The 26,442-nt window shown below is 42.6% G+C and overlaps 1 protein-coding gene across 1 annotated transcript; it reads right to left on the bottom strand.

The window, feature by feature from the left end:
• Positions 1 to 1,424: 1,424 nt before the first annotated feature.
• On the bottom strand, positions 1,425 to 26,442 carry LOC134338274 (delta-type opioid receptor-like). Its single transcript, XM_063033996.1, has 3 exons — positions 26,041 to 26,442; positions 5,033 to 5,388; positions 1,425 to 2,865 (listed from the first exon to the last, which is right to left on the bottom strand). The coding sequence occupies exons 1-3, from the start codon at positions 26,304 to 26,306 to the stop codon at positions 2,339 to 2,341; spliced, it is 1,149 nt and encodes a 382-aa protein (XP_062890066.1). The 5' UTR covers positions 26,307 to 26,442; the 3' UTR covers positions 1,425 to 2,338.

Here is a 26,442-nt window from a genome sequence, read left to right as displayed (position 1 = left end):
GTTGCTTTGGATTTCCAGCATCTGCAGATTTTCTTGTGTTTAAGTTTTACGAGGATACTGCCTGGATTAGAGAGCATGTGCTATGAAGTGAGAGTGGACAAACTTGGATAGTTTTCACTGTAATGGCAGAGGTTGAGGGGAGAACTAATATGAAAAGCATAGCTAAAGTAACAGTATCGTTTTCCTGTGGTTGGAATCCCTGATACTAGAGGGCATGCATTTAAGGTAAGAGTAGGTATGTTCAAAGGAGAATTGTGTGGCAAGTTTCTTTCCACTAGTGGATGCCTGGAATGTGTTGCCGGGGGTGATGGTGGAGGCAATTGTGATAGAGACACACAAGAGCTTCTTAGGCACGTGAATATGTCAAGAATGGGGGATGTGGATACTGTGCAGGCAAAGGGGATTAATTTATTTAGGCATTTAATTATTAATTTGATTAGTTTGACTCAACACCCCTTTTCCTGTGCTGCACTGCTCTGTGCTCTATAATACATTCTAACTGCTACTTCAGCTGTTTCCATAACCTCATTTGGCCTCGCTCAGTCAGAGATATTCCCACCCACCCCCATCTCCATTACTGAAAATTAAGTTCTCTCTTTCCTAGTTCTGTTGAAATGGCCCTTTCCACAGATGTTGCCCAATTAGTTGAGCGTTTCCAGCATTTTTCTGCTTTTATTTCAGATTTCCAGTATCTGCAGTTTTTAATGTTTGTGTTATCATCTAGCTTGGCAGCAAACATTAATAATCACGTGAGACGTCCAGAATTTGTTTCACTATTACTGTTATCTGACTCAGCACTCAAGATGCATTCCTGGCATTGAGGCTTGATTGCTTCTGTTGAGGGGTATAGACAGGGTAAATGCAAGGAGGCTTTTTCTACTAAGGTTGGGTGGGACTAGAACTAGACTTCATGGGTTAAGGGAGAAAGGTGAAAAGCTTAAGGGGAACATGAGGGGAAACTTCTTCACTCAGAGGATGGTGAGAGTGTGGAACAACCTGCCAGGGCAAATGGTGTATGCAAGCTGGATTTCAAGAGAAGTTTAGATAGGTACATGGATGGCAGGGGCATGGAGGACTATGGTCTGGGTGCCGGTCAATGGGACTAAGCGGTTTAAATGGTTTGGTATGGACCAGATGGGCTGAAGGGCACATTTCTATGCTATAGTGTTCTATGACTATGTATTTCTTATTGTAAATTAGAGCTTTTTTTTGCATTGAATTGTACTGCTGCCATAAAATAACACATTTCATAACATATGTCCGTGATACGAAACCTGATTCTAGACCCAAGAGCACTATTTCATCCCTTTGTTGGGCAGCACTAAGCAAAGTACCATTATCCATGTCAAGGCACATTGTTGAGTTACTCAGTCTGTTGCAGCATATCACAGAGCAGGGGTGATCTGATGATGGAGTGCAATAAAGGTTGGCTGAAGAATATGTGATCAACTCTTTAATCCATGTGTTTACAATGTCAGAAATATGATACATATCTTAACTCTTTTTACAGCAATAACTTCAACCACACATATAGCATTATAAAATATCAACCATTAAATTTCTCCCTGACATCAGTCCAGCAGCTGAATTTCAATGTGTCTAAATACTACCATAGAAAAACAGAAGGAATTCCTTTTCATCCGTTTCCTCCCTGTTAGATGAGGCATTTGCATGTCCTTTTGGGTTGAGAACGACTCTTAGGGAAATAAGGTGATTGTTTCATAAAAGGGCTGTCAGCAAGAATGGAGATATCAGATCTGCCTACATTGCTTTAAGAAGACAATTAAGTCTGTGCAATGAGTATATAAAAACATCTACATAACTCAATGCAGGGAGATACATTTAATTAAAGGCTACTATGGACTATAACAAAACTTGTGTCATTGTGGTAATTGTAAAATAAATAATGTGTAGTACCACTTTCCCAACAAAGGTTAGAAAACATTTAACACCAAGTAAAACAGCCTGACACATTGAATTAAGGCAACTTCTTCAAAAAAAAAGTATACCTTTGTGCCAAAGGCAGTGTGTGTGTGTGTGCGTGCGTGTTTGTAAGCTTTCTATGTAAAAATAATTGCTAAGTTAATTTTCCTTATTACAGGCAATCACTTGAACTTTGTAAATGAAATTCTAACTAGATTACAGTGTGAACTAAACTCCCTGGAAAACTGAGGCAAGTACACAAATGCCTCGATTTCCCTCCTTAAAGATTTAAATTACAATCATCATTTATTTGAAATAATAATGGTTAAAACTCCGTTGTGATTTGTGTTACTTCAGAATTCAGGTCCTGTTCTCTCCCAGAGTGTGAGCCCTTACTGGGCTTGTTCACGCCTAGTCATACTGGCTTGTTGACCATCTCAGAGGGGGTGCAGGCGCAAACCGATTCCCTAGTTGTCTTTCTAGCTCGGGTGAAGCTATTTTCTTCCAACCTGGTACGCAGGGGCAGGCAGAACTCACGGAAATACCGCTTGAAGTTCTCATCCAGGAAGGCGTAGAGCACAGGGTTGAGGCAGCTGTTGGTGTACCCCAGAGCAATGCAGAAGTGCCAGCTGACCGATATCAAGGGACTTGAGCCAACTTTCACCAAGGCCTTGACAATGACGAAGATGTGAATCGGTGTCCAGCAGATGATGAAGATGGCTACCACCACGAGGACCATCCGTGTAATCCTCCGCAGGTTCCTGTCCTTCTCTTTGGAGCCCGAGAGGAGTCGGACACTTCGCAGACGCAGGATCATGAGACTGTAGCAAATTGTAATGACCAACACCGGGATGACAAAGGCAAAGATGAAGACACAAATTTTGGTTACATTTTCCCAGTATTTTTTGGGCTCTGGGAATTGAATGCCACACATCACACTGCCTGCAAGTGAAGAAGGATAAAGACACATGAAAAATCAAAGTTATTAAGTACATTCATCCACAGGATACAGAGAATATGGTATTGCAGGAAAGAATATTCTTCTTTATTGCCCTCAAGAATGTGATGAGAGGCTTCTTATTCCCTTGAAATAGACCATTTGTTGAAGTGCTCCCATGGGGTATTTATCAAAAGATTAGCATATTCAAACCAAAAGGGAATAGACTTAATGTATGTAACATTTTCCAGATACGGCAATGGAAATCACAACCCATGAATACAGAGTGAGATGGAGAAGAAAAGATGTAACTCATATTTCCAGGATTTAGACCCAGTGACTATGAAGAATGGGCAAGTTACTTCCAAATTTGTACGGTGGAGCAGAGCTGCAGGTGGTACAGATTGAGGGTTTGGAAGGTGCCATTCAAGTAGCCAGGTGATCAACTGCAGTGTAATTTGAGGGTGGTATACACCCCAGTTTCTTTGTGCCAGTCATGAAGACACTGGTTGTTATGGGTGGTGGATTGGTCGCCAGTCAAGTGGGGTGCCTTGTCCTAAATGCTGGGTGTTATTGGAGCTGTACTCATCAGGATAAGTGGAGAATATTTCATCATGTGCCATGTAGGTGGTGTAGGGAATTTAGGATGTCAGTTGGTGTAACTTGATGGAGGAGTCCCTGCTTCTGAATTTTCCTTGTATCCTTGTGTGGTTGGTAGTTGAGTTTCTGATCAAATGGTGATTGCCAGGGTATTGATAGAGGGTGATTTGACAATTGTAATGCCATTAGATATGATGGTTTGCATTAAAACCCTTTGGAGATGGCCACTGCCTGCCAGTCATGTCATGTGAATGTCCATGCTTGAATGTTGTCTAGATCCTGCGGCATGCCAAGCATGGAATACCTTATTAGCTGAGTAACTGCAAACTGAGCTGAGCATTGAGTCATCAGCAAACAGCTCCTCTTCAGACCTCATAATAGAAAGTCATTGGTAAAGCAACTGAAAATGGTCGGGGCATAGGATGCTAATTGACCTTCAGTAAACACAATCATCTTTTGTGGATATCACTTTTCAAATAATGTACAATCATGCAACAGAGCTGGAGCTTGTTTGACCTATCCCACATAGTCCCATACATCCCGACCTCTTCCTATTGCTTGGTAGTTCATTCTTTTCAGTTACAATTCCCTTTTGAAACCTGCTGTTAAATGTGCTTGCATAGCACTGCAGATGGTCCACCCCAGATTTTAACACCTTCCTGTGTTGAAGACTATAAGATCACAAAACATACGAGCATAATTAGGCCATTTGGCCTCTCGAGTCTGCTCTGCCATTCCATCATGGCTGGTTTATTATCCCTCTCGACCCCGTTTCCCTGTAACCTTTGACACTCGTACCTCTCAGCCTGTGCTTTAAATATAGTCAATGACTTGGCCTCCACAGCCATCTGTAGCAAGGAATTCCACAGATTCGCCACTTTCTGGCTAAAGAAATTCCTCCTTATCTCTGTTCCAAAGGGATATCCTTGTATTCTGAGGCTGTGTTCTCTGGTCCTAGACTCCCCTCAGAGGTTCCCAACCTGAAATCCATGGAACCCCTAACGGTATTGGTCCATGGCATAAAAAAGGTTAGGAACCCCTGCTAGATCTTTGAAACATTGATAAAACCATGTCTCATTTTCCCTTCTGGTTCCTTTACCTTTGATCTTAAATCTGTGTGACTCTGGTTATTATGTCCCTGCCAGTGAGGATGTCTTCTCCTTAATAATCCTATCAAAAGCCTTCATGATGTTCAGAAACACAAACAAGTCTCCTCTTAATCCTTTTTGAGTTGTGGTGACCAACAGGTGGTGGCCTGGTTACAGTAGTGTAGTGGTTAGCGGAATCACTTTACAGCAGCAGCAATCACTGAATAGAGTTTGAATCCCATCGCTGTCTGTAAGGAATTTGTGTGTTCTCCCCATTACTGGCTGTGTTTCCTCCAGGTGCTCCAGCTTCCTGCATGGTTAGGATTAGTGAGTTGTGGGCATGCTACACTGTCACCAGAAACATGGCGACACTTGTGAGCTATCCTCAGACTGTGTTGGTCATTGACACAAATGGCACATTGCACACTTGCACACTGCTTTGACGTACGTACAGTATGACAAATAAAACTAAACTTTAACTTACCGTTATCATCTGGGCGCGTGATGGCCATAACCATGACAGGGACTCCAATGGCGGATGACAGCAGCCACATGCAGACATTGACAATCTTTGCATTCATGGGTGTGCGGAAATCCAATGCCTTAACGGGGTGGCAGACGGCAATGTAGCGATCGACGCTCATCATAGTGAGAGTGAAGATGCTGGTGAACATGTTGTAGTAATCAATTGATATAATTATCTTACACAACAGCTCTCCAAAGGGCCAGGTGTTCATCAGATATTTGGCACTCTGGAATGGCAGCGTACTCGTGGCTAAGGCATCTGCCAGCGCAAGATTGAAGATGTAAATATTTGTAGCGGTCTTCATTTTTGTGTACCTGAGAAAGCAATAGAAACTCCATTATAGCTGGACATTTAGTGGGAAAATCCCTTAGTTTCCTGCAGGGACTGACTCTTGCAGAGCAACACACACACAATGCTGGAGGAACACAGCAGGTCAAGCAGCATCTATGGAGAGGAAGAGTCAATGTTTTGGACCTAAACCCCTCATCAGGATCTTTCAGGACTCTTACTGAGGTGACTACTAGTGATGCAGGTGGAGTCTACTGTTGGTATCCTGGTGAACTGGAACAGTGTAGAGTATAGCTGTCCTGTACCAATTAGTCTCCAGCCTTACAGCCCTGAACACTAGTGCACTGGGCGCCAGTTGCGAGAGAAAGGTACCCACATACTTTCCTCCCCCCCCCATCTTCCTCCACCTCCCCCACCCTCCAAGACCAAGACCAAGTGGTACCTGTGTGATACCAGAGCTGAGGTTACTAACCCAATCCAAACCAGTGATTAGAGCAGTTCTTGCTAAATTATTAAATCCTCCAATTATAACCAACTAAAATATTCCTGAATACGCAGTTCTGCCTGTTGTCCTGGAAGTCATATGTGGTTCCTCGGGTGCTCCTGTTTCCCCTCTCATTCCAGAACATCTCCAGATCAGGGTTAGTATGTTGTGGGCATGCAATGCTGCAGCCGGAAACATGGCAACACTTGCAGGCTGCCCGGCGCATCCTCAGACTGTGTTGCTTGTTAACGCAAACAATACATTTCACTGTGTGTTTTAGTGTACATGTGACAAGTAAAACTAATCTTAATCTTAAATAGGGTGTATGGAGTGACCTGGGAATGGTAGCACCTCTGGTGAAGGAGCTCGTGTGTCCAGTCTGGGGCAATTTGCTCATTCACCTTGATGCCCACCGGACAGGCAGCTCTCACCTGTGGCTCCAAGTCGCTGCTTGCATGTGACAGCGGCCACACCCCAGTACAATACTTCGACAGGTGGGCTAAACCAGGTGGGTGTAGCCAGCACACCTATACCCCGGTGAGGTAGGGCCATTCCTGCTCTAGCATGAAGTCAGCTCCGATGAACTGGGCAGATGAAATCTACGGTGAGATCCAACAGCCAGGAAGGCAATTCTGCAACACTTTGTGGAAAACGAAAGGTATGATGTCATGGTCATAGCTGTCTACCGCAACCAAGGAACCAACACTGGACCCAGACTTCTGAGGGTTGAGAGAGTGAAACTGCCCGAGTGCAATGGCTTTTCCACTTTAAAAACCACCACACAGATTTCCCATCATCGTCGGGTATGACGGACAACCACCGTCATTAATCTTAAATATTTATGCCTCAATCATCATCAATAAAAACAGAGGCGATACAATCATCTTCAATTAGCTGGCTAAGTGGGCTTGCACTTGATGCTGGGTCCACTACGTTACAACAGGGATTGCACTTCGAGAGGTATTGAGGCTGAAAGGTATTTTGCAACATGCTGAGGTCATGAAAGGAATGACCAGATGTTGCAAAGAGCTGCAGAAATGGAAACCAAAAATGCTGGAAACAACAGCAATCAGTGCCTGCAAAAAGGGAGGAATTTATGTTTCAGGCCTCACTGTTGTAACCTGGAGCTTATCTGTATAAAGTACGACCCCTTAGGAAACATTGTGATAATGGCACAGAGACCAAGATGTAGTCAGGGCATCAAAGGTTACAGGGAGGAGGCAGGAAAATGGGGTTGAGAGGGACAATAAATCAGCCATGATGGAATGGTGGAGCAAATACAATGGGCTAAATAGCTTAATTCTGCTCCTACGTCCTATGGTCTTAATATTCCTCCTGAAAGGCAGCATCCCTGATAAATGTACTGATACTACAGTATGGACCAAGAGCATCAGCCCGCAATAGAATTGAACCCACAGCCCTTCATAATGAAGGAAAGAATGCTAAGGCTGAACACTGAGGTATAGGCAAAACCCCTAATCTGATTTCTGATGTGTTGCGCAGACGCAACTGAGTTTGAAGGAAATGTGTACCTTGATGCAGTAACTACAAGAGCACAGTTAATTCTGCTGGGTTGATCTCATTGACAGTTATTGATGAATCTAACATGAGCATAAATTTTACCTCCATCTTCAGTCCAAGTTCCACCTGTGGTGAAGTTCAGCTTTGGCAGAACAGGAGATAGCACCATTAGCGGGATGAACCCATGCAGAATCTTATTCCTGAAATTGTCTGTCTTTTGTACTCACACTTAACAAAAATCATTGTCTAGACTGCACAAGTACTGGATTGACGGGAACTAAATTATCACCTGTCAGGTCTTGGATTGTATGGCCGGACTTGCTTTCAAGTGCTCTTCATCTTATGTTCTCACTATTTATTGCTTATTTATTATTATTATTGCCATCAATGTCTTTCTCAGCTCAATCTGTTAAAACCTGAGGTATGGGCATAGCCAAGCATGCTCATTTGTCAATTGCTAGGAACTTTTGGATTACTCTCGTGTTTAGTATTGTGGCTTTCTGAAGATTTACACAGATATTACTGTGTAGCCCTAATTGTTTAATGCTAATGTGTAGTGTCTTTGGGGTGACACCAGTTGTAGATATTACTATTGGGACAATGTATAGACTGATCATGTTCTTTCAATTTCCTCTTTTGATTCAGCATATTTCTGGTGTTTTTCACTTACTGATTTCTGTTTGGAATGGCTGTATCTATTAAATAAGTTGTTCTTGCTTGTTTATCCTGTATTATTATATCTGGATGGTTACTATGGATTGTCCTATCTGTAATAGCTGATCGGTCATAATATAATTTGTGGTGTTCTGATTCTAAAACTGGAACAGATTTGTATTTATAGCAAGATGTGATTTCATTTAAGTTTGTATTTTAAAGCACACTTTTGATGGAAAATGTTTGTCACTTAATTGTGCTGTATAGGTAATCAGATTGTGTTAAACTGTTACAGGATCCTGTAAAGTATTGGATTGTTTCTAGTTTTTCTTGGCATTTTCTACATTTATCATCTTGAATTGTTGGTCTTTAATTATGTATTTTTGCGATTTTTTTTCTGTTAACCATGGGTTTCTATATCGCTACAAGAAACCCTATTATTATTGTTTCATTTTTTTCCTTTATTTGCACAGTTTCATAAAAAAGAATCATAGAAAAGTACAGCACAGAAACAAACCCTTTGGTCCATCTAGTCTGTGCCAAACCATCTAAACAGTACAAAAAAATTGCATATTGGTTGTTTGTCCTGTTTGGGTGTGGTCTTTCATTGATTCTATTGCATTTCTTGTATTTACTGTAAATGCCCACAAGAAAATGAATCTCAGGGTTGTATATAGTGACATATGCACTTTGATAAATTTACTTTGAACTTCAATAGGCTGTCTGAAAATATTCTCAAATCATAACTATTCCTTGGGTGATTTAATTTCCTGCGTGTTTGTTTTTTTAAGTACACAACTAATGTGGTTAATGTTTGCTTTATAGTATTTTGAAATGCTTCGGTAAGTGCTGGAAAGTCTCAGCAGAGATGCCATCTGTACGGAGAAGCAATTACCAAAGTTGCAATTTGACATTTTCAGATTTCTACTGTTTTCTTCTCACCATACATTACCCACTTAGAAAAATGGTTAACTGGCCATATTAAATTTCAGACATTTTTTTTAGCACAACCATTAAGTGGACAAATAGTGACTGTATGTTTTCCTGAAATCCTAACCATGTACGTTGTGTGTTGTTATAATGTGTTTTGCACCTTGGTCCGGGAGGAACGCTCTTTCATTTGGCTATATTTACATATGGTTGAATGATAATTAAACCTGAATATGTATTTATTTTGTTTGTTTATTGACTGACAGAGACACAGTGTGGGATAGTCCCCTCCAGCCCTGTGAGATGTGCCACCACAATAACTCCGATTTAACCTTGACCTGATCACGGGGCAATCTATAACGACCAGTTAATCTAGCCGGTACGCCGTTGAATTGTGGGAGGAAACTGGACATGAAACAATCCCACCAGAACAAATTCCAGTGGCAGCCGGCTTGGTACACAACATGTAATTGGTAGATATTTTTGATGCAACCAAATTTTGATGTGCATCTGGAAAGGCCAGGCACCTTTGGTTTACTCTTTTGCAAGTTGGCTCATGGGAGTGGCACTTGATGGGAGGGTTGCTGCCCACAGCACCAGCAAGCTGTGTTCCATCCTGAGCTCCAGTGCTGATTGTGTGGAGTTTGCAAGTTCTTCCTGTTAATGTATGGGTTTCCTCCACATATTTTGGTTTCTTCCCATGTCCTCAAGATGCACAGATTGTTATGTTAATTGGATGTTGCAAATTGTCCTTGTAAGTTTTACCCTCCACATTCCTGTTGGACTTGCTGAGAATGTGGAGAGCGAGGAAAAAAATATTAGGGAATATTCCATTCAGGGGCCACCTTATTAGGTACACGTGCACACCTCGTGATTGCAGATATCTAATCAGCCAATCATGTGGCAGCAACTCAATGCATAAAAGCATGCAGACAAGGGGTTCAGCTGTTGTTCAGACCAAGCATCAGAATGGGGGAGAAATGTGATCTAGGTGACTGTGATAGTGGAATGATTATTGGTGTCGGACGGGGTCATTCATGCATCTCAGAAACTGCTGATTGTTTTCACATCCAACAGTCTCTGTAGTTTGCAGGGAATGGTACGAGAAACAAAAAAAAAATAACACCCAGTGAGCGACAGTTCTAAGAAGAGAAATGCCTTGTTAATGACAGAGATTTGAGGAGAATGGTCAGACTGGTTCAAGTTGACTCAAAGCTGACAGGAACTCAAATATCCATATGTTACAGCAGTGATGTGCAGAAGTGGGATCCGCTGCCGCAGTAGAAGACCACATAGGATTCCATTCTTGTATTTAATCAACCGGGCACGGAGCGTACTGAAGAAATATGAACTGACCTGATGTCTAGAAACCAATTGCACCATTCCTTCAGTGTCGATCCAGATTATCTATTTGACACTCTTAAATATGATTGGAATGTTGCCTACTGTTTGACCTATGGGGTTGCACAGGTTACTCCTCAAGCAAATGGAGCCCCGTGACTTGCCTTTCATCAAATCATTAATGCCCAGAGGAATTTTTAATCTCGAAGTAAATCATAATGAGATTTGTCAGCCCGCCAGATACAACACAGTTTTAAGTTCCTTTGCTTTGGTAAAATGGAGCAATAAAAATGTTAATCTAACTGCAAAAACAAGTACAGCAATTAGCCAATTATAAGCGGTGTGTGAATAGACACCAGCATCTTCTTTTTCAGATTTATAGCATAATAAGAGCCGCTACGGTGGCACTAATTGCTGCTCTCTGCTTTTGCTCAGTTAACTTGGAAGCATGCCACAAGATGCCAGCTGTTTAGCGAAATGGGAAGGATCTCTTATGGGATAGTCAGCACTGGAGGTTGTGCAGGTGAAGGTGAGTCTCAGAGCAGAAATGTAGCAAAGAAAGAAATGCTGAAATGGGGGAAGATCTGGAAATTAAATATCCCCTTTGGTCAGATTGCGAGATTACCTTAAAATGCATCTAATTCACTGGGTGTTTCTCATAGAGAAAGAAATATAGACGAAGGTGCAGGTGTCATCCTTCAGACCAATGAAGCTGTTTCGCCGATCATCCACGTTGATACCCGGTTTCCTGGTCTCTGTCCATCTTCCTTGATCTCTTTAGCATTCAGAAATATATGTACCTTCTTAATGTCTTGGAAGAGAATTCCACAGCTTCACAATCCTCTACATGCTAGAATCTCCTGATTTCAGCTCTGAAGTGCATGCCCCTGCTAAACGTGTTTAAACACACACCAACCCTGATGGCCAACATTGTTTAATTTATATACTCGGCTTTGAGTTCCAAATGAGAATTAGTATATGGCAAACAGACTCAAAGGAAAAATGTTCACAAGAAGTCACCCACTATTATCCCTTCCGTCCTTCGTCAAAGACAAGGGTGATGGGTGGATGACACAATAGACATAATCTTGCATCAAAGAAGATGCAGGAATTGGCATCAATCATGATACATGGTCATTCTCAATCTCCCAAAAGCCTTTGTGTCATTTGAGGGAATGTGGAGCATCCTTTTCCCATATGGCTTTGGGCAGAAATTTGTCTCAGTCTTGCATTTGCTTTGTGACTTAAACCAAGAAGTTCATAATAGAACCAGTCTTGATGTCATCACCCTGATATCTTCAACACTGTGATGGCAGAATATAGTATTAATGGTTAGACTCTTGGCAGTGTGAAGGATCAGAGGGATCTTGGGGTCTGTGTCCATAGGACACTCAAAGCTGCTGCGCAGGTTGATTGTGTGGGTAAGAAGGCATACGGTGCATTGGCCTTCATCTACCATGGGACTGAGTTCAAGACCTGAGAGGTAATGTTGCAGCTGTATAGGACTCTGGTCAGACCCCACTTGGAGTGCTGCGCTCAGTTCTGGTCACCTCACTACAGGAAGAATGTAGAAACTATAGAAAGGGTGCAGAGGAGATTTACAAGGATGTTGCCTGGATTGGGGAGCATTGGGAATAGGTTGAGTGAACTTGGCCTTTTCTCCTTGGAGCGACAGAGGATGAGAGCTGACCTGATAGAGGTGTATAAGATGGTAAGAGGCATTGATCATGTGGACAGCCAGAGGCTTTTTCCCAGGACTGAAATGGCTAACACAATAGGGCACAGTTTTAAGGTGCTTGGAAGTAGGTACAGAGGAGATATCAAGAGTAAGGTTCTTTTTATGCAGAGAGTGGCGACGGTGGTGGAGGCTACAATAGGGTCTTTTAAGAGATTCCTGGATAGGCACATGGAGCTTAGAAAAACAGAGGCCTATGGGTAACCCTATGTAATTTCTAAAGTAAGTACATGTTTGGTACAGCATTATGTTCAACGTCCTTTGCCTGTAGTCCAGAACCAAAGTCACCAGTGATGAAGCATAGAGAAGCAACCTGAAGTCTCTCCAATTTGCTTACCATCACAACAGGTCAACATCCAATGCCATTTCATCGACTCTCCACTCAGCTCTGGAACATCTGGACTGTGAAGATCCATATATCAGGATGCTTTTCATTGACTATTGATCTGCATTCAATACTATCAACTCCTCAAAACTAATCAATAAGCTCCAAGTCCTGGACATCAAAAACTCCTTGTGTAACTGGACCTTTGATTTTCTCATTTGTAGACCTCAGTCTGTTCAGATTGGCAATATCTCCACCCCAGTCAGCATCAGCACAGGTGTACCACAAGACTACTCTGTTCCCTTATGTGTGGCTAAGCACAACTCCAATGCCATATTCAAGTTTGCTGACAACACCACTGTCGTTGGCCAAATGTAAGTTGGTGATGAGTTGGCATATAGGAGGGAGATACGGCTGAATGGTGCAACAACGACAGCCTTGCTCTCAATGTCGGCAAAATCAAAGAGATGGTTATTGACCAGAGGGGGAGGAAACCAGAGATCTATGAGGCAGTCCTCATTAGGGCATCAGAGGTGGAAAGAGTCAGCAATATTAAATTTCTCAGTGTTATCATTTCAGCAAATCTGTCCTGGGTTCAGCATGTAAATGCAATTATGAAGAAAGCATGGCAGTGGCTGTACTTTCTTAGGAGTTTGTGCAGATTCAGCGTGTGATCTAAAACTTTGACAAACTTCTACAGATGCATGGTGGAGAGAATACTGACTGTTTGCATCATGGTTAGTTGGGAACACCAATGCCCTAAAATGGAAAAACACTGCAAAAAGTAGTGGATGTAGCCCAGTCAATGACAGAGAAAGCCCTCCTCTGCATTGAGCACATTTACAAAGGGCGCCGTGCAAGAAAGCAGCATCCATCATCAAGGACTCTCCCTACCACCCAGTCATACACTCTTCTCACTGCTGCTACCAGGAAGAACCACACATCCACACCATGATTTGTTCTGTTTCATTCTCCAGAGATGCTGTCTGGCCTGCTGAGTTCCTCCAGCATGTTGTTTGTATTTTAGATTTGCAGGGCTTTGCTTTTTAAGCCTCCTTCTGAAGGAATTTGTTTATCAGGTGTTGGTTCTCAGAGAGTTTCTGGATGTTAGTAAAAGTGTCAAATGAATGCAGATATAAGATTCTAATTCTAACCAGTGATATAAAAAATGCAGGGTTATGCCAGTATTTCCTGAATAATTAACGTATAAAGATTCAATGTCAGCAGCAGATTGAATCTGGCTGGGATATCTCAGTAAAAAGTTACACTGGCCAGTTTTCACCCAGCACTCCCATTAATCTGGTGAGTATAATCTCAGTCACCCCATTAATATGTACAGTACACCTGTTTATGATAGTGTAAAAGTAGATGAAAAATCAGTTAAATAGTTCAGGTCCTATAATGGTTGATTATATTTCCTTCTCCTGAATTAATTATTTATTTGAGCTGAGAGTTTATTTGATGTTTCAGCTGCAGTAGATGAAAACTATGTTATTGTATTTTACCTCCCTCATCCACCATCTCATAGAATTACATTTACCGAGTACCCTTTTCTGCAAATTGCTTTGGGATGTGCTCAGATTACAAAAAGGTGTTATGTAAATATTTCTCCCTTTCTGTCTATCGGTGGTTTCCCTGCTAAAGGGAAGCAGTGACCTGAATTATCTCTATTACTTGTTTGTCATGGCCTCTTGCTGTTTGCCTGAATGCACAACACCACTGGCAAAACAAACAGAACTAAATCACTCCCGGTCCATGTTCTCAGTGGCCTTGTGAGGGAATACACTGCCCCATTTAACTCTGAGCCTTCTGGAATGCTTTTGGCAAAACTAACTCAGGAGTATTGTGGGCAGTTTTGGTCACCTACCCACAGGAAAGATGTAAATAAGGTTGAAAGAGTACAGAGAAAATTTATAAGGATGTTTCTGGGTCTGGAGGACCTGAGTTATAAGGAAAATCTGAATAGGTTAGGAGTTTATTCCTTGGAATGTAAAAGATTGAGATATTTGTTAGAGGTTTAGATATGATAAATGCAAGCAGGCTTTTTCAACTAGAGCATAGAAACATAGAAAACCTACAGCACAATACAAGCCCTTCAGCCCACAATGCTGTGCCGAACATGTCCTTACCTTGGAAATTACCTAGGGATACCCATAGCCCTCTATTTTTCTGGGCTCCATGTACCTGTCCAGCAGTCTCTTAAAAGTATCCACCTCTACCACCGTCGCCGGCAGCCCATTCCACGCATTCACCACTCTCTGAGTAAGAAAAATCTTACCCTTGACATCTCCTCTGTACCTACTTCCCCAGCACCTTAAAACCGCGCCCTGTCGTGCTAGCCATTTCAGCCCTGAGAAAAAGCCTCTGACTATCCACATGATCAATGCCTCTCATCATCTTATACATCTCTATCAGGTCACCTCTCATCCTCCATCGCTGCAAGGAAAAAAGACCGAGTTCACTCAACCTGTTCTCATAAGGCATGCTCCCCAATCCAGGCGACATCCTTGTAAATCTCCGCTACACCCTTCCTGTAGTGAGGTGACCAGAACTGAACACAGTACTCCGTGGGATCTCAACAGGGTCCTATAAAGCTGCAACATTACCTCTCTGCTCCTAAACTCAATCCCATGATTGATGAAAGCCAATACACCATATGCCTTCTTAACAACGGAGTCAACCTATGCAGTAGCTTTGAGTGTCTTATGGACTCTGACCCCAAGATCCCTCTGATGCTCCACACTGCCAAGAGTCTTATCATTGATACTATATTTTGTCACCATATTTGACCTACCAAAATGAACCATCTCACTCTTATCTGGGTTGAACTCCATCTGCCACTTCTCAGCCCAGTTTTGCATCCTATCAATGTCCCACTGTAACCTCTGACAGCCCTCCACACTATCCACAACTCCTCCAACTATTGTGTCATCAGCAAAGTTACTAACCCATCCCTCCACTTCTTCGTCCAGGTCATTTATAAAAATCACAAAGAGTAGGGGTCCCAGAACAGATCCCTGAGGCACACCACTGGTGACCGACCTCCATGCAGAATATGACCCATCTGCAACCACTCTTTGCCTTCTGTGGGTAAGCCAGTTTTGGATCCACAAAACAATGTCCCCTTGGATCCCATGCCTCCTTACTTTCTCAATTAGCCTTGCATGGGGTACCTTGTCAAATACCTTGCTGAAATCCATACACACTATATCTACTGCTCTACCTTCATCGATGTGTTTAGTCACATCCTCAAAAAATTCAATCAGGCTCGTAAGGCACGACCTGCCTTTGACAAAGCCATTCTGACTATTCCTAATCATATTATACCTCTCCAAATGTTCATAAATCCTGCCTCAGGATCTTCTCCATCAACTTACCAATCACTGAAGTAAGACTCACTGGTCTATAATTTCCTGGGCTATCTCTACTCCCTTTCTTGAATAACAGAACAACATCCACAGCCCTCCAATCCTCCGGAACCTCTCCCATCCCCACTGATGCAAAGTTCATCGCCAGAGGCTCAGCAATCTCCTCCCTCACCTTCCACAGTGGCCTGGGGTACATCTCGTCCAGTCCCAGTGACTTATCCAACTTGATGCTTTCCAAAAGCTCCAGCACATCCTCTTTCTTAATATCTACATGCTCAAGCTTTCAGTCTGCTGTAAGTCATCCCCACAAACGCCAAGATCCTTTTCCATAGTGAATACTGAGGCAAAGTATTCATTAAGTACCTCTGCTATCTCCTCCGGTTCCATACACACTTTTCCACTGTCACACTTGATTGGTCCTATTCTCTGAGGTTGGGTGGGACAACAACCAGAGGTCATGGGTTAAAGGTGAAAAGTTTAAGGGGAATATGAGGGGAAATTTCTTCACTCAGAGGGTCGTGAGAGTATGGAACGAGCAGCCTGCACAAGTGGTGCATGTGAACTCCATTTCAACATTTAAGAGAAGTTTGGATAGGTACATGGATGGTAGGTGTATGGAGGACTATGGTCCCGGTGCAGGATGATGGGAGTAGGCAGCTTAAATGTTTCAGCATGGACTAGATGGGTTGAAGGGCCTATTTCTGTGTTGTACTTTTCTGTGACTCTAACTCGTGGATCAGTCTGAGTTCTTTATTTTCTCAGCATTGTGGTGATAGCCCTCAATTTGATTCTTGACTTCCCTAGCAGGAGACGACAGTTAGCCTGGATCGGAGATAACATCTTGTCCTCACAGTCAATCAACACAGGTGAACCTCAAAGATGTGTGCTTAGCCCATTGCTCTACTCTCTCTGCACTCATGACTGTGTGGCTACGCAGAACTCAAACACCATCCATAAATTCGCCAATAACACCATGCACTGTTTGGGAGGTGCTAAAAGACTTCAGAAGGGTATAGACTTAGTCAGCTGCATCATGGGCACAAGTCTTCCCATCACTGAAGACATCTTCAGAAGGAAGAACCTGAAGAATCTTTCATTAAGAACCCTCACCATCCAGGACATGCCCTATTCTCAATACTACTATGAGGGAGGAAGTACAGGAGTCCGAAGACTGACACTCAATAATTTAGAACAGATTCTTCCACTCCACCATCAGATTTCTAAATGGTCCATGAACACTACCTCACTACTACTCTTTTGCTCTATTTATTGACTTTTTATTGTAACTCCTAGTAATTTATTACGCCTGCTCTGTTGATTGCCACACAACAACAAAATTCACAATGAATGTCAGTGATGGTAAACCTGGTTCTGGGCAAAAGCTTTCATGGTTCTTGCCTCTGAGCCCTATTCTTCAGGGCAGGAGTGTAGCGGTCAGCTCGGGATAGGGTTAGTCTCAGTTGTAAAGCACAGGTTACTGCAGCTATTCTGGGTGTTTCTCGGTATTCCAGCATCTGCAGCCACTTGTGTCTCCATTAGGCTCAGATAGTGATGACTCTGTGGTGGAATAATCACTCTGCAGATAGACTCAGTTTACATTTATCATTTGGCTGCTTGAGCAAGTTATTGGAAGGTGACCAGGAAATCAACTTCAGGGAGAATCACTTCCAGCCACAAAGTCACGGCATTGAAATACCATCAGCAAGTTGGTGTCAGTCATCAAGCATCATTTGCACTAATCTTACACTAAACCCATTTTTATTGTTCACAAACTTCCATGACATCCCCTCAGATTCTACAACTCACTCTCACAATGGGGACAGTCTACAGCAGCCAGTCTGAACGCACAGGTGAGGAATTTCTTTAGCCTGAGGGTGGCGAATCTGTGAAATTCATTGCCATGGACACTGTGGAGCCCCAGTCGTTGGGTATTTAAAGTGGAGGTTGATAGGTTCTTAGTTAGTAAAGGTTATGGAGAGAAGGCAGGTGAATGGGGTTGAGAAGGAAAATAATCAGCCACAATTACATGGCAGGTCAGACTCATGGTTAAATGGCCTAATTCTGCTCCTTATGGTCTTATGGTCTTATTGTCTTATGGTCTTATGGTCTTATTTTAGCACATTCCCTTACAAACCCAGCGATTGCTGATTGTGTTCAATTTCAGCCACTGTATGTAGGCGTTTGAATATTCTCCCCGGTCGTGTCCGTTTCCTCTGAAAGCTCTCGTTTGCTCCCACATTCCAAGCATGTATTGTTAAGGTTAGTAAGTTTTGGAAATTCTATGTTGGTGATGGAAATGTGGGGACACATGCGGGCTGCCCAGCACTATCCTCACTGACTTAATTTGTTGCAAAGGATGCATTTCACGGTATGTTTTGATGTACATGTGACAAATAAAGCATATCTTTTTTTTTCTATCTTTCAACCTGTGATATGGGATGTGGGAGGAAATCGAGGCACCCAAGGGAAGCCCACATGGTGACAGAGAACATGCAGACTCCTCAGGGACAACATCCAAGGTCTGGATTAAATTTCAGTCTCTGGTTCTGTGAGGTGGCAACTTTCTACCCGAGCCACTGTGCCGCTGACAAATTGGGTAGCATTTGATGGATTGGATTAGAACACTTTCATCTTTTGAAGGGGATCAGTTATTCACTGACTAGCTGTGTGTTGAAGATTTTAATGCCCCTTTTTCCTTAAGCTCACAGTACATCTTAAGCATTGCTGGCTCTTTGCTATGAAATTGGCTAAGACAAAGGATTTATCTATTTCATTGATATATTGGCTGATGACACAACTTCAGATAGTGGCAAGAAGATGCTTAGGAGTGACATCGATCAGCTGGTTGAGTGGTCCTTGTATTCAATGTCAGTAAGAGCGAAGAATTGATTGTGCACTTTGGAAAGGTTAAGATGAGGGCACATGCACCAATCCCCATCAAGGGATCAGTAGGAAAGCAAATTCAAATTCCTGAGTGTCAACTTCTCTGAGGATTTACTCCGGCTCCAGCATATCGATGCAATTATAAAAAAGGTACAACAGTGGCTATGTATCATTAGGAGTTTGAGGAGATTTCGTATGTCACCAAAGGCACTTGTAAGTTTCTACAGATGTACCCTGGAGAGCATTCTGTCTGGCTGCATCAGCATTTGGTGTGGGGGGGGAGGGGGCTACTGCACAGATTCGGAAAAAGCTGCAGAAAGTTGTGAGCTCAGCCAGCTCCGTCATAGACACTAGCCTCTTCAGCATCCAGGACATCTAAAAGGAGCCACATCTCAAAAAGGTGACATTCGTCATTAGGGACCCCCACCAACCTCTTCTCATTGCTACTATCAGGGAGGAGGTACAGGAGCCTGAAGGAACAGCTTCTTCCCCTCTGCCATCAGTTTCTGAATGGACATTGAACCCACCAACATTTTTTCTCTTTTTGCACTACTTATTTAATTTAAAAAATATATACTTACTGTAAATTAGGTTTTATATTATTGTGCTGCTGTTGCAGAACGACAAATTTCATGACATATGCCAGTGATATTAAATCCTATACTGGTTCTGATCTTTGAGTGTCATTGTGTAGTAATTCCATCCATATATTACAATGTGGTCATTATACCAGTCTAGCAACACACATCAAAGTTGCTGGTGAACGCAGCAGGCCAGGCAGCATCTCTAGGAAGAGGTGCAGTCGACATTTCAGACCAAGACCCTTCGTCAGGACTAACTGAAGGAAGAGTGAGTAAGAGATTTGAAAGTGGAAGGGGGGGGGAATCAAAAATGATTGGAGAAGACAGGAGGGGGAGGGATGGAGCCAAGAGCTGGACAAGTGATCGGCAAAGGGGATACGAGAGGATCATGGGACAGGAGGTCCGGGAAGAAAGACGGCGGGGGGGGGGGAACCAGAGGATGGGCAAGGGGTATATTCAGAGGGCCAGAGGGAGAAAAAGGAGAGTGAGAGAAAGAATGTGTGTATAAAAATAAATAACAGATGGGGTACGAGGGGGAGGTGGGGCATTAGCGGAAGTTAGAGAAGTCGATATTCATGCCATCAGGTTGGAGGCTACCCAGACGGAATATAAGGTGTTGTTCCTCCAACCTGAGTGTGGCTTCATCTTTACAGTAGAGGAGGCCGTGGATAGACATGTCAGAATGGGAATGAGATGTGGAATTAAAATGTGTGGCACATTTTAACAGATCATACCCCATCTGTTATTTATTTATATACACACATTCTTTCTCTCACACTCCTTTTACTCCCTCTTTCCCTCTGACTATATCCCTTGCCCATCCTCTGGGTCACCCCCCCCCCGCCTTGTCTTTCTCCCTGGACCTCCTGTCCCATGATCCTCTCATATCCCTTTTGCCAATCAGCTGTCCAGCTCTTGGCTCCATCCTTCCCCCTCCTGTCTTCTCCTATCATTTTGGATCTCCTCCTCCCCCTCCCACTTTCAAATCTCTTACTAACTCTTCCTTCAGTTAGTCCTGACGAAGGGTCTCGGCCCGAAACGTCGACTGTACCTCTTCCTAGAGGTGCTGCCTGGCCTGCTGCGTTCACCAGCAACTTTGATCTGTGTTGCTTGAATTTCCAGCATCTGCAGAATTCCTGTTGTTTGCATTATACCAGTCTAACCTCATTGCTATTCATGTTATCTCACAAGCAAATAAAAAACAAAAGGGTCTAACTGTCCCAGTTGGCTGAAGTATTACCTGCTTGCCTACCTGGTAAGAAGTCTGTAAGTTGAAGCCCCATTCTCAGAGCTGAACACACAATCTGTTGTGTTCCATAGGAGGTGATACCCTGCCAGATTGCCTTCTTTCAAATGAGATATTGAATCAAGCTCCATTGTCCCATTTCAATGGATTTAAATGATTCCACAGTGCAAAGGTTTTGGGGAGAAGACAGAAGAATGGGGTTGAGAGGGAAATTGAATCAGCCATGATGGAACAGCAGAGCATACTCGATGGGCTGAATGACCTAATTCTGCTCCTGTGTCTTATGGTCTTCTGCTGGAGCCTGTGTCCATAGTGCTTCCTCAACCAGCACCTCTAAAATTCAGATCAGCTGGTATTCAACACAAAATCCAATTCTTGAATATAATAATGAAAGCAGAAAGCACTGGAAATACTCATCAGGTGAAGCAGCATATTTAGGGAAATAGAATTAATGTATCAGGTTAACAAGCTTCCATACGAACTATTTCAATGAATGGTCAACCTGAAATATTAAACCAGCTTCCCTCTGCATGGTTGCTAATTGACCTTTTGGATAGGACGGATGGTTGTGCAGGTAGTGGTTAGCATAACAACTTCACGACTCTGGTGACTGATTGGAACAGCATGGTTCAAGTCCCACTGCTGTCTGTAAGGATGTTCTCCCATGACTGCGTGTGTTTCTTCCCACATTCAAAAGACGTACAGGTTGCAGTTAGTCAGTTGTGGGCTTGCTATGTTGGTGCCGAAAGCATGGTAACACTAGTTAGTCCTGACGAAGGGTCTTGGTCTGAAACGTCGACTGTACCTCTTCCTAGAGATGCTGCCTGGCCTCCTGTGTTCACCAGCAACTTTGATGTGTGTTGCTAACACTAGTGGGCTCCCTCCAGCACACCATATTAGTCATTTACACATGTGACATATAGAGCTAATCTTTAGTCTTTGAATGCTTCCAACATTTTATTTATAATAAGTCATTGACTCCATATGTGGAATCTGGGACCTGTTGGCCCCAGGATTCAGCAATTGTAATTTCCTTTACAACAAAGGGTGGCATTTGATTAGAACAACCAGATAACTGAATATCAAAACCCATCTAGGTCACTGTTCATTAATAATAATAATAATAATTTTATTTATATAGCACCTTTCATACTTTACATAGATTGTAAAGATAAATCAATATTGTCAAAAATACAAAAATTATAATTAAAATCACAAGTAAAGATACAAATTATATAGAATAAATTGTACTCGAATATACCAAATTATATAAATGTATTCAACATCAACAGGCATTAAGTAATCCTATTAGTGGGCTAAATAACAATGTAGGTTTTTAAGTGTTTGGAAACGTTCCACAGTACTAGCCTAGCATATCTCAGTTGATAGAATATTCCAGGTTCTTGGTGCATAGGAGTAAAAGGCTGCATTACCAGTTCTTATATGCTTGGATCTAGGAACACTAAGCTCACCAATATTCATGATCTAAGAATTTAATGAGTACAATGCTCATGCAGTTGACTCATTGTAGGAGGTAATATTTACCATATCCAGACACAACATAAAACAAAACCCTATGGTACAGGTGGTTAGAAAGTAGAAATTTAAAACTACCTCTCTGCTGAATCCACTACTTGTAGTATTTTCTATTCAAGGGTATTATTTCCATACCAAGCCATGATGCAACTAGTCAATATACTCTCCACCACACATCTTATGGAAGTTTTTCAAAGTCTTAGATGACATGCTGAATCTTCTCAAACTTCTAACAAAGTAGAAGTGCTGTCTTACTTTCTTTTTAATGGCACTAGCATGCTGGATCCAGGACAGATCCTCTTGAATGATAACGCAGAGAAACTTAATGTTGCTGACACTCTCCATCTCTGATCCTTCGATGAGGACTGGCTCATGAATCTTCAGTTTACTCTGATGCTTTGATGAAGACTGACTCATTTATCTCTGGTTTCCTCATCGTCTGCACCTCCCGATGATGACTGGCTCATGGATCTCCAGTTTCCTCCTCCTGTATCACCTCTTCAAATCCTCCTTACACCCCCTCCCACACACTAAGTACAATGACCGTTTGCTGAGGTACACTGAATCTAGTGGGAAGAGGAAGTCAAGTTAACAAGGGAGCCTTTACCAGAATTGGGTTATGTCTAAAATATACTTTTTAAATGGGTTATGATTATCACATATTATTTTAAATTCTAGGGATTTTCTTCATTCCTTTCCCTCGTGTGCCTTTGTAAACTGAAGGCAATGGGAGAACAGTGGAAGCATAATTCCCAAATTGATTGGTCTGTACATGTCCTGTAAGTCCCATTGAAGTCCACTTAGCTAGCGGTTGCATTAATTCAATAGTTCATTTGTTTAGTATTTAAGAGAACAGTGATTATTTGCAAGTTTATCAAGACTTGCTATAATGTAGATTGACAATTAGTGAATAGGACCCGCAAACACAGGCAAGAACAGAGAAGGTGAGGTAGGACCTAACTATCTTCTGTTGGCAATTCCTAATCAAGCCGCGAGGTGGTGCAATTCTGTACTGAATTTGCAAAATTCCTGCACATCAAATAAAGATAAATTGAAGAATGGCCATTTTATTTATTGTGCAATGTTAAGCTCGGTATTTTTGCAGACGTTAGGAATTACGATCCTGATTTAAATTGACTGGTGATCCATTCCCCGGCGATTAAATTGACACTGAGGTAGCGAGGTTGATATCATTTTAACCATTTTGACATCCAGCTGGTCACTCACAAAGTGAGACAGAAGTTGAAGCATTTGTGAAAGTCGACATTTCTCCAGCGTAACAGCGAATAGAGTGACTGGTGTGTAACATCAATGTTTTTACTCGCGAGTGAAGAGAAATTACACAACCCATAAAATCATTCTCAGTTTCCATCAGCAACACCCAAAGAAAAACATCGAAATATTATTTTGAAATGATTCCCAGTTCCCCGGTGTATATATTTTGTCCGCTTGTTTCGTTGTGTGTAGGAGACTCAATTTACAACGATTATATTTCGGGATGTTCTGTATGATGGGATCGTTTCTGGTTTTGCGGGGCCATGCTGGTGATACCGCGATTCTCCGCGAGTGTATGTGGACGTGAATCCGCTTGTATGTACATTAAACGCAGGCGATTCTGCAGATGTGGGAAAATGCTGGAAGAACTCAGCAGGTCAGGCAGCATCCATGGAACTGAATAAACGTTTTGGGCTGAGAGCGTTTATTCATTTTCATAGAATTTGCCTGATCTGAGTTCCTTCAACATTTTGTGTGTGCTGTATCTACTTTTTTTTGCACGTTTTAATGAGGTTATTGTGTCTATTTGTATTTGCTGGTGCGATGATGTGTGTCTGGATAATGCGAATGTCCGTCTCCGGTTGTGATTGCGTCTGGCTGTGACTGTGATTGTGTCTGGGTTTACGTATTTGTATAATTGTGATTCTTTCTGGGTGTATTTGTATGTGCGTAGATGAGATTATGATTGTGCCTGAAGTTTTGTGCGGGAGTGATTGTGTCTGGTGTTTCTGTGTGAGTGTGATTGTGTCTGGCTGTATCTGTGGGTGTGACTGTTATTGTGTCTGGGCATATGTGCATCTGACTGCTGTGTCTGGAGTTCTCTGTGGATGTGATTGTCGTGTCTGGGTTTATATGTGGATCTGACTGTTGTGTCTGGGCGTTTCTGTGGGCGCGACTCTCGTGCCTGGGGGTTTCTGTGGGAGTGACTGTTGTGCCTGAGTATACCCTGAGTATATCTGTAGGTGTGATAGTCTACCCATGGATTTGATTACGTGGGAGCGTCTGTGTTTGTGGATATTTTTATGTAGGAATGCTTTTCACACCGAATGGGCGTTTGTCGTTATATTTGTGTGTGTGTGTGTGTGTGTGTGTAAGATTACGACCCCTTTTTCCGGACAAGTGGATATCTGTGAGGTTATACAGTGTCTGAATTTCAAATGACAACTCCAGCCCAGGTCATGAAATGTCATCTTCTGAAACGGGGTTAAACAGCGTCTGTGTGGTTTCGGCCCAGAACATTGACAATCCTTTTTCCTGTCACAGATGCTGCCAGACCCGTTGGGCTCTTCCCTCAGATTATTTGTTGCTCCAGATTCCAGCAACTACCGTCTCGCGTGTCTCTTAGTTTCTTTGTCGTTTTTTTTAAAGAACCCGGCTTTAGGTCCACTGGGTATTACCAAACAAACAGCGATTTTCAGTAATACTTGGATAGAACCGATTCCAAGCACTTTCACCTGGGATGTGTTACAGATATTTTTTGGACATTTAGCCGTTTTGAGGTCCCAAGCAGAAGACGGATGAACCTGATTGATAACACTGGCATTTGCTGGGCCCAGACTCTCTCGGGTGAGGTCTGTCAGCACCTCAATGCACAGGTCAGGTGTATACCGGGGCAGCAAGACGCAACTGGGGACCAATGTCATACTGCAGTTAACGGAACCCATCAATTACTAAAAATAAAGACACTTTTATGATACTAAACGGTCGTCTTTACATTTTATTCAGTATTTCCGACCATTCAATTAATTTATGAGCTAGATCTCGAGTGAAATTGCCGAACAGTCCAGGATCTGACGAGGAAAAAAAAACTGACTTTGAACTCATTAAGTCTAATAAAAAGTTAAAAGCATTTCAGAATGTTGTTAATCGCCTCGGCGTACTTATTACCAAAACATTAAAAAATGCACACAGTTTTAATTTTCTACTTTACGGTCATTGGATTCAGTTTTAAAGAGTGATTAATATCAGGCCAGAGAACGGGAAGAGCTGACAGCTTTAATTCAAAGCGTTATTTTGAGCCTATACAAATCTGCCCCCCCCCCTCTCACACACACCAGCTCGTGTTTAGCAAACCCTCATGAAGGTATGGGAGCAGGATTGAGGAAAGAGAGTCAAGAGACACCGGGGAGGCGAAAAGGGTGGGGTGATGTGTGGATGCTGAAAAGGGCGATAAGTGATTAGCGAGGCGGCTGAAATTGCAGTTGCTGGAAATCTGAAATAATAAAAAAAGCAGAAAATGTTGAACATGTGTAGGAGCAAAAACCTAGATAATCTCTTCCATCTGTTTCTCGTCTCACAGACGCTGCCAGTCGTGCCGATCATTTCCAGCATTTTATTTTTATTGCAGATTTCCAGCGTCTGCAGTCCCCTGGTTAACTGCAGCTTGTCTCCTTGGAATATCTATCTGAAGAAACTCTACTCTGTTTTCCGACGGGATTTTCTCTAGTCCAGTGCTCTTGCCCTCTTTCATGAGAGGGGTTAATTTCAATTTAAAAAAAGACAAAGCCGGCGAATCTTAATGGGTCAGACAGCGTCCGTGAAGAGAGAAACAGAGTTATCTGTTAACGGCAAATACTCCCTGAACTTTCAGATTTGCAGTAGTCCAGGTTTTCTGGATTTTTATTTGGCTTGTGTAGATCAATGCTGAAATACTCCCATACTCAGGGCCAATGTGCCAGCTTTCGTAGACATGATGGGATCTTTCTGTGCAAACCGGCCACTATCTTGGTTACAGTTTTGTGACGTTTAGAGGTGATAAACAGGATAAAGACCGTCTCACACATCGGCATCTTTCCTTACCTGACAATCACGTACATGACCAGGAAATTACCAATAAGCCCAACCACACACACTACCGAGTAGAGCGCCGTGATAGCGATCGCGTGGATTGTGGACGCGGTTTCGTTGGTCGGATTCAATCGTGTGCCGTTATCCAGGCTAATATTCTTTTGAAAACTGTTCTGGAAATCCTCCCAGGTACCATTGAACGCCAGTCCCCAATACATTTTAGAAACGTAGTCTGGCATCAGCTCCCGTTCGGCATTCGGTACCGTGGACAGCTCCATCGCTTCGCTCGAACGACCTCACAATGATTACTCCGGACCGCTCTTCCAGCGGCTAATTCTACTCTCCCGGCTGTAACACCGCGCTACATGGACAATGTACCCTGATAATTGCGAAGAAATAAGGCGAGGCGTCCTT

The sequence above is a fragment of the Mobula hypostoma genome, chromosome 26, assembly GCF_963921235.1.
Source record: "Mobula hypostoma chromosome 26, sMobHyp1.1, whole genome shotgun sequence".
NCBI classification, from domain to species: domain Eukaryota; kingdom Metazoa; phylum Chordata; class Chondrichthyes; order Myliobatiformes; family Myliobatidae; genus Mobula; species Mobula hypostoma.
This window is presented reverse-complemented; position numbering and strand designations above follow the sequence as displayed.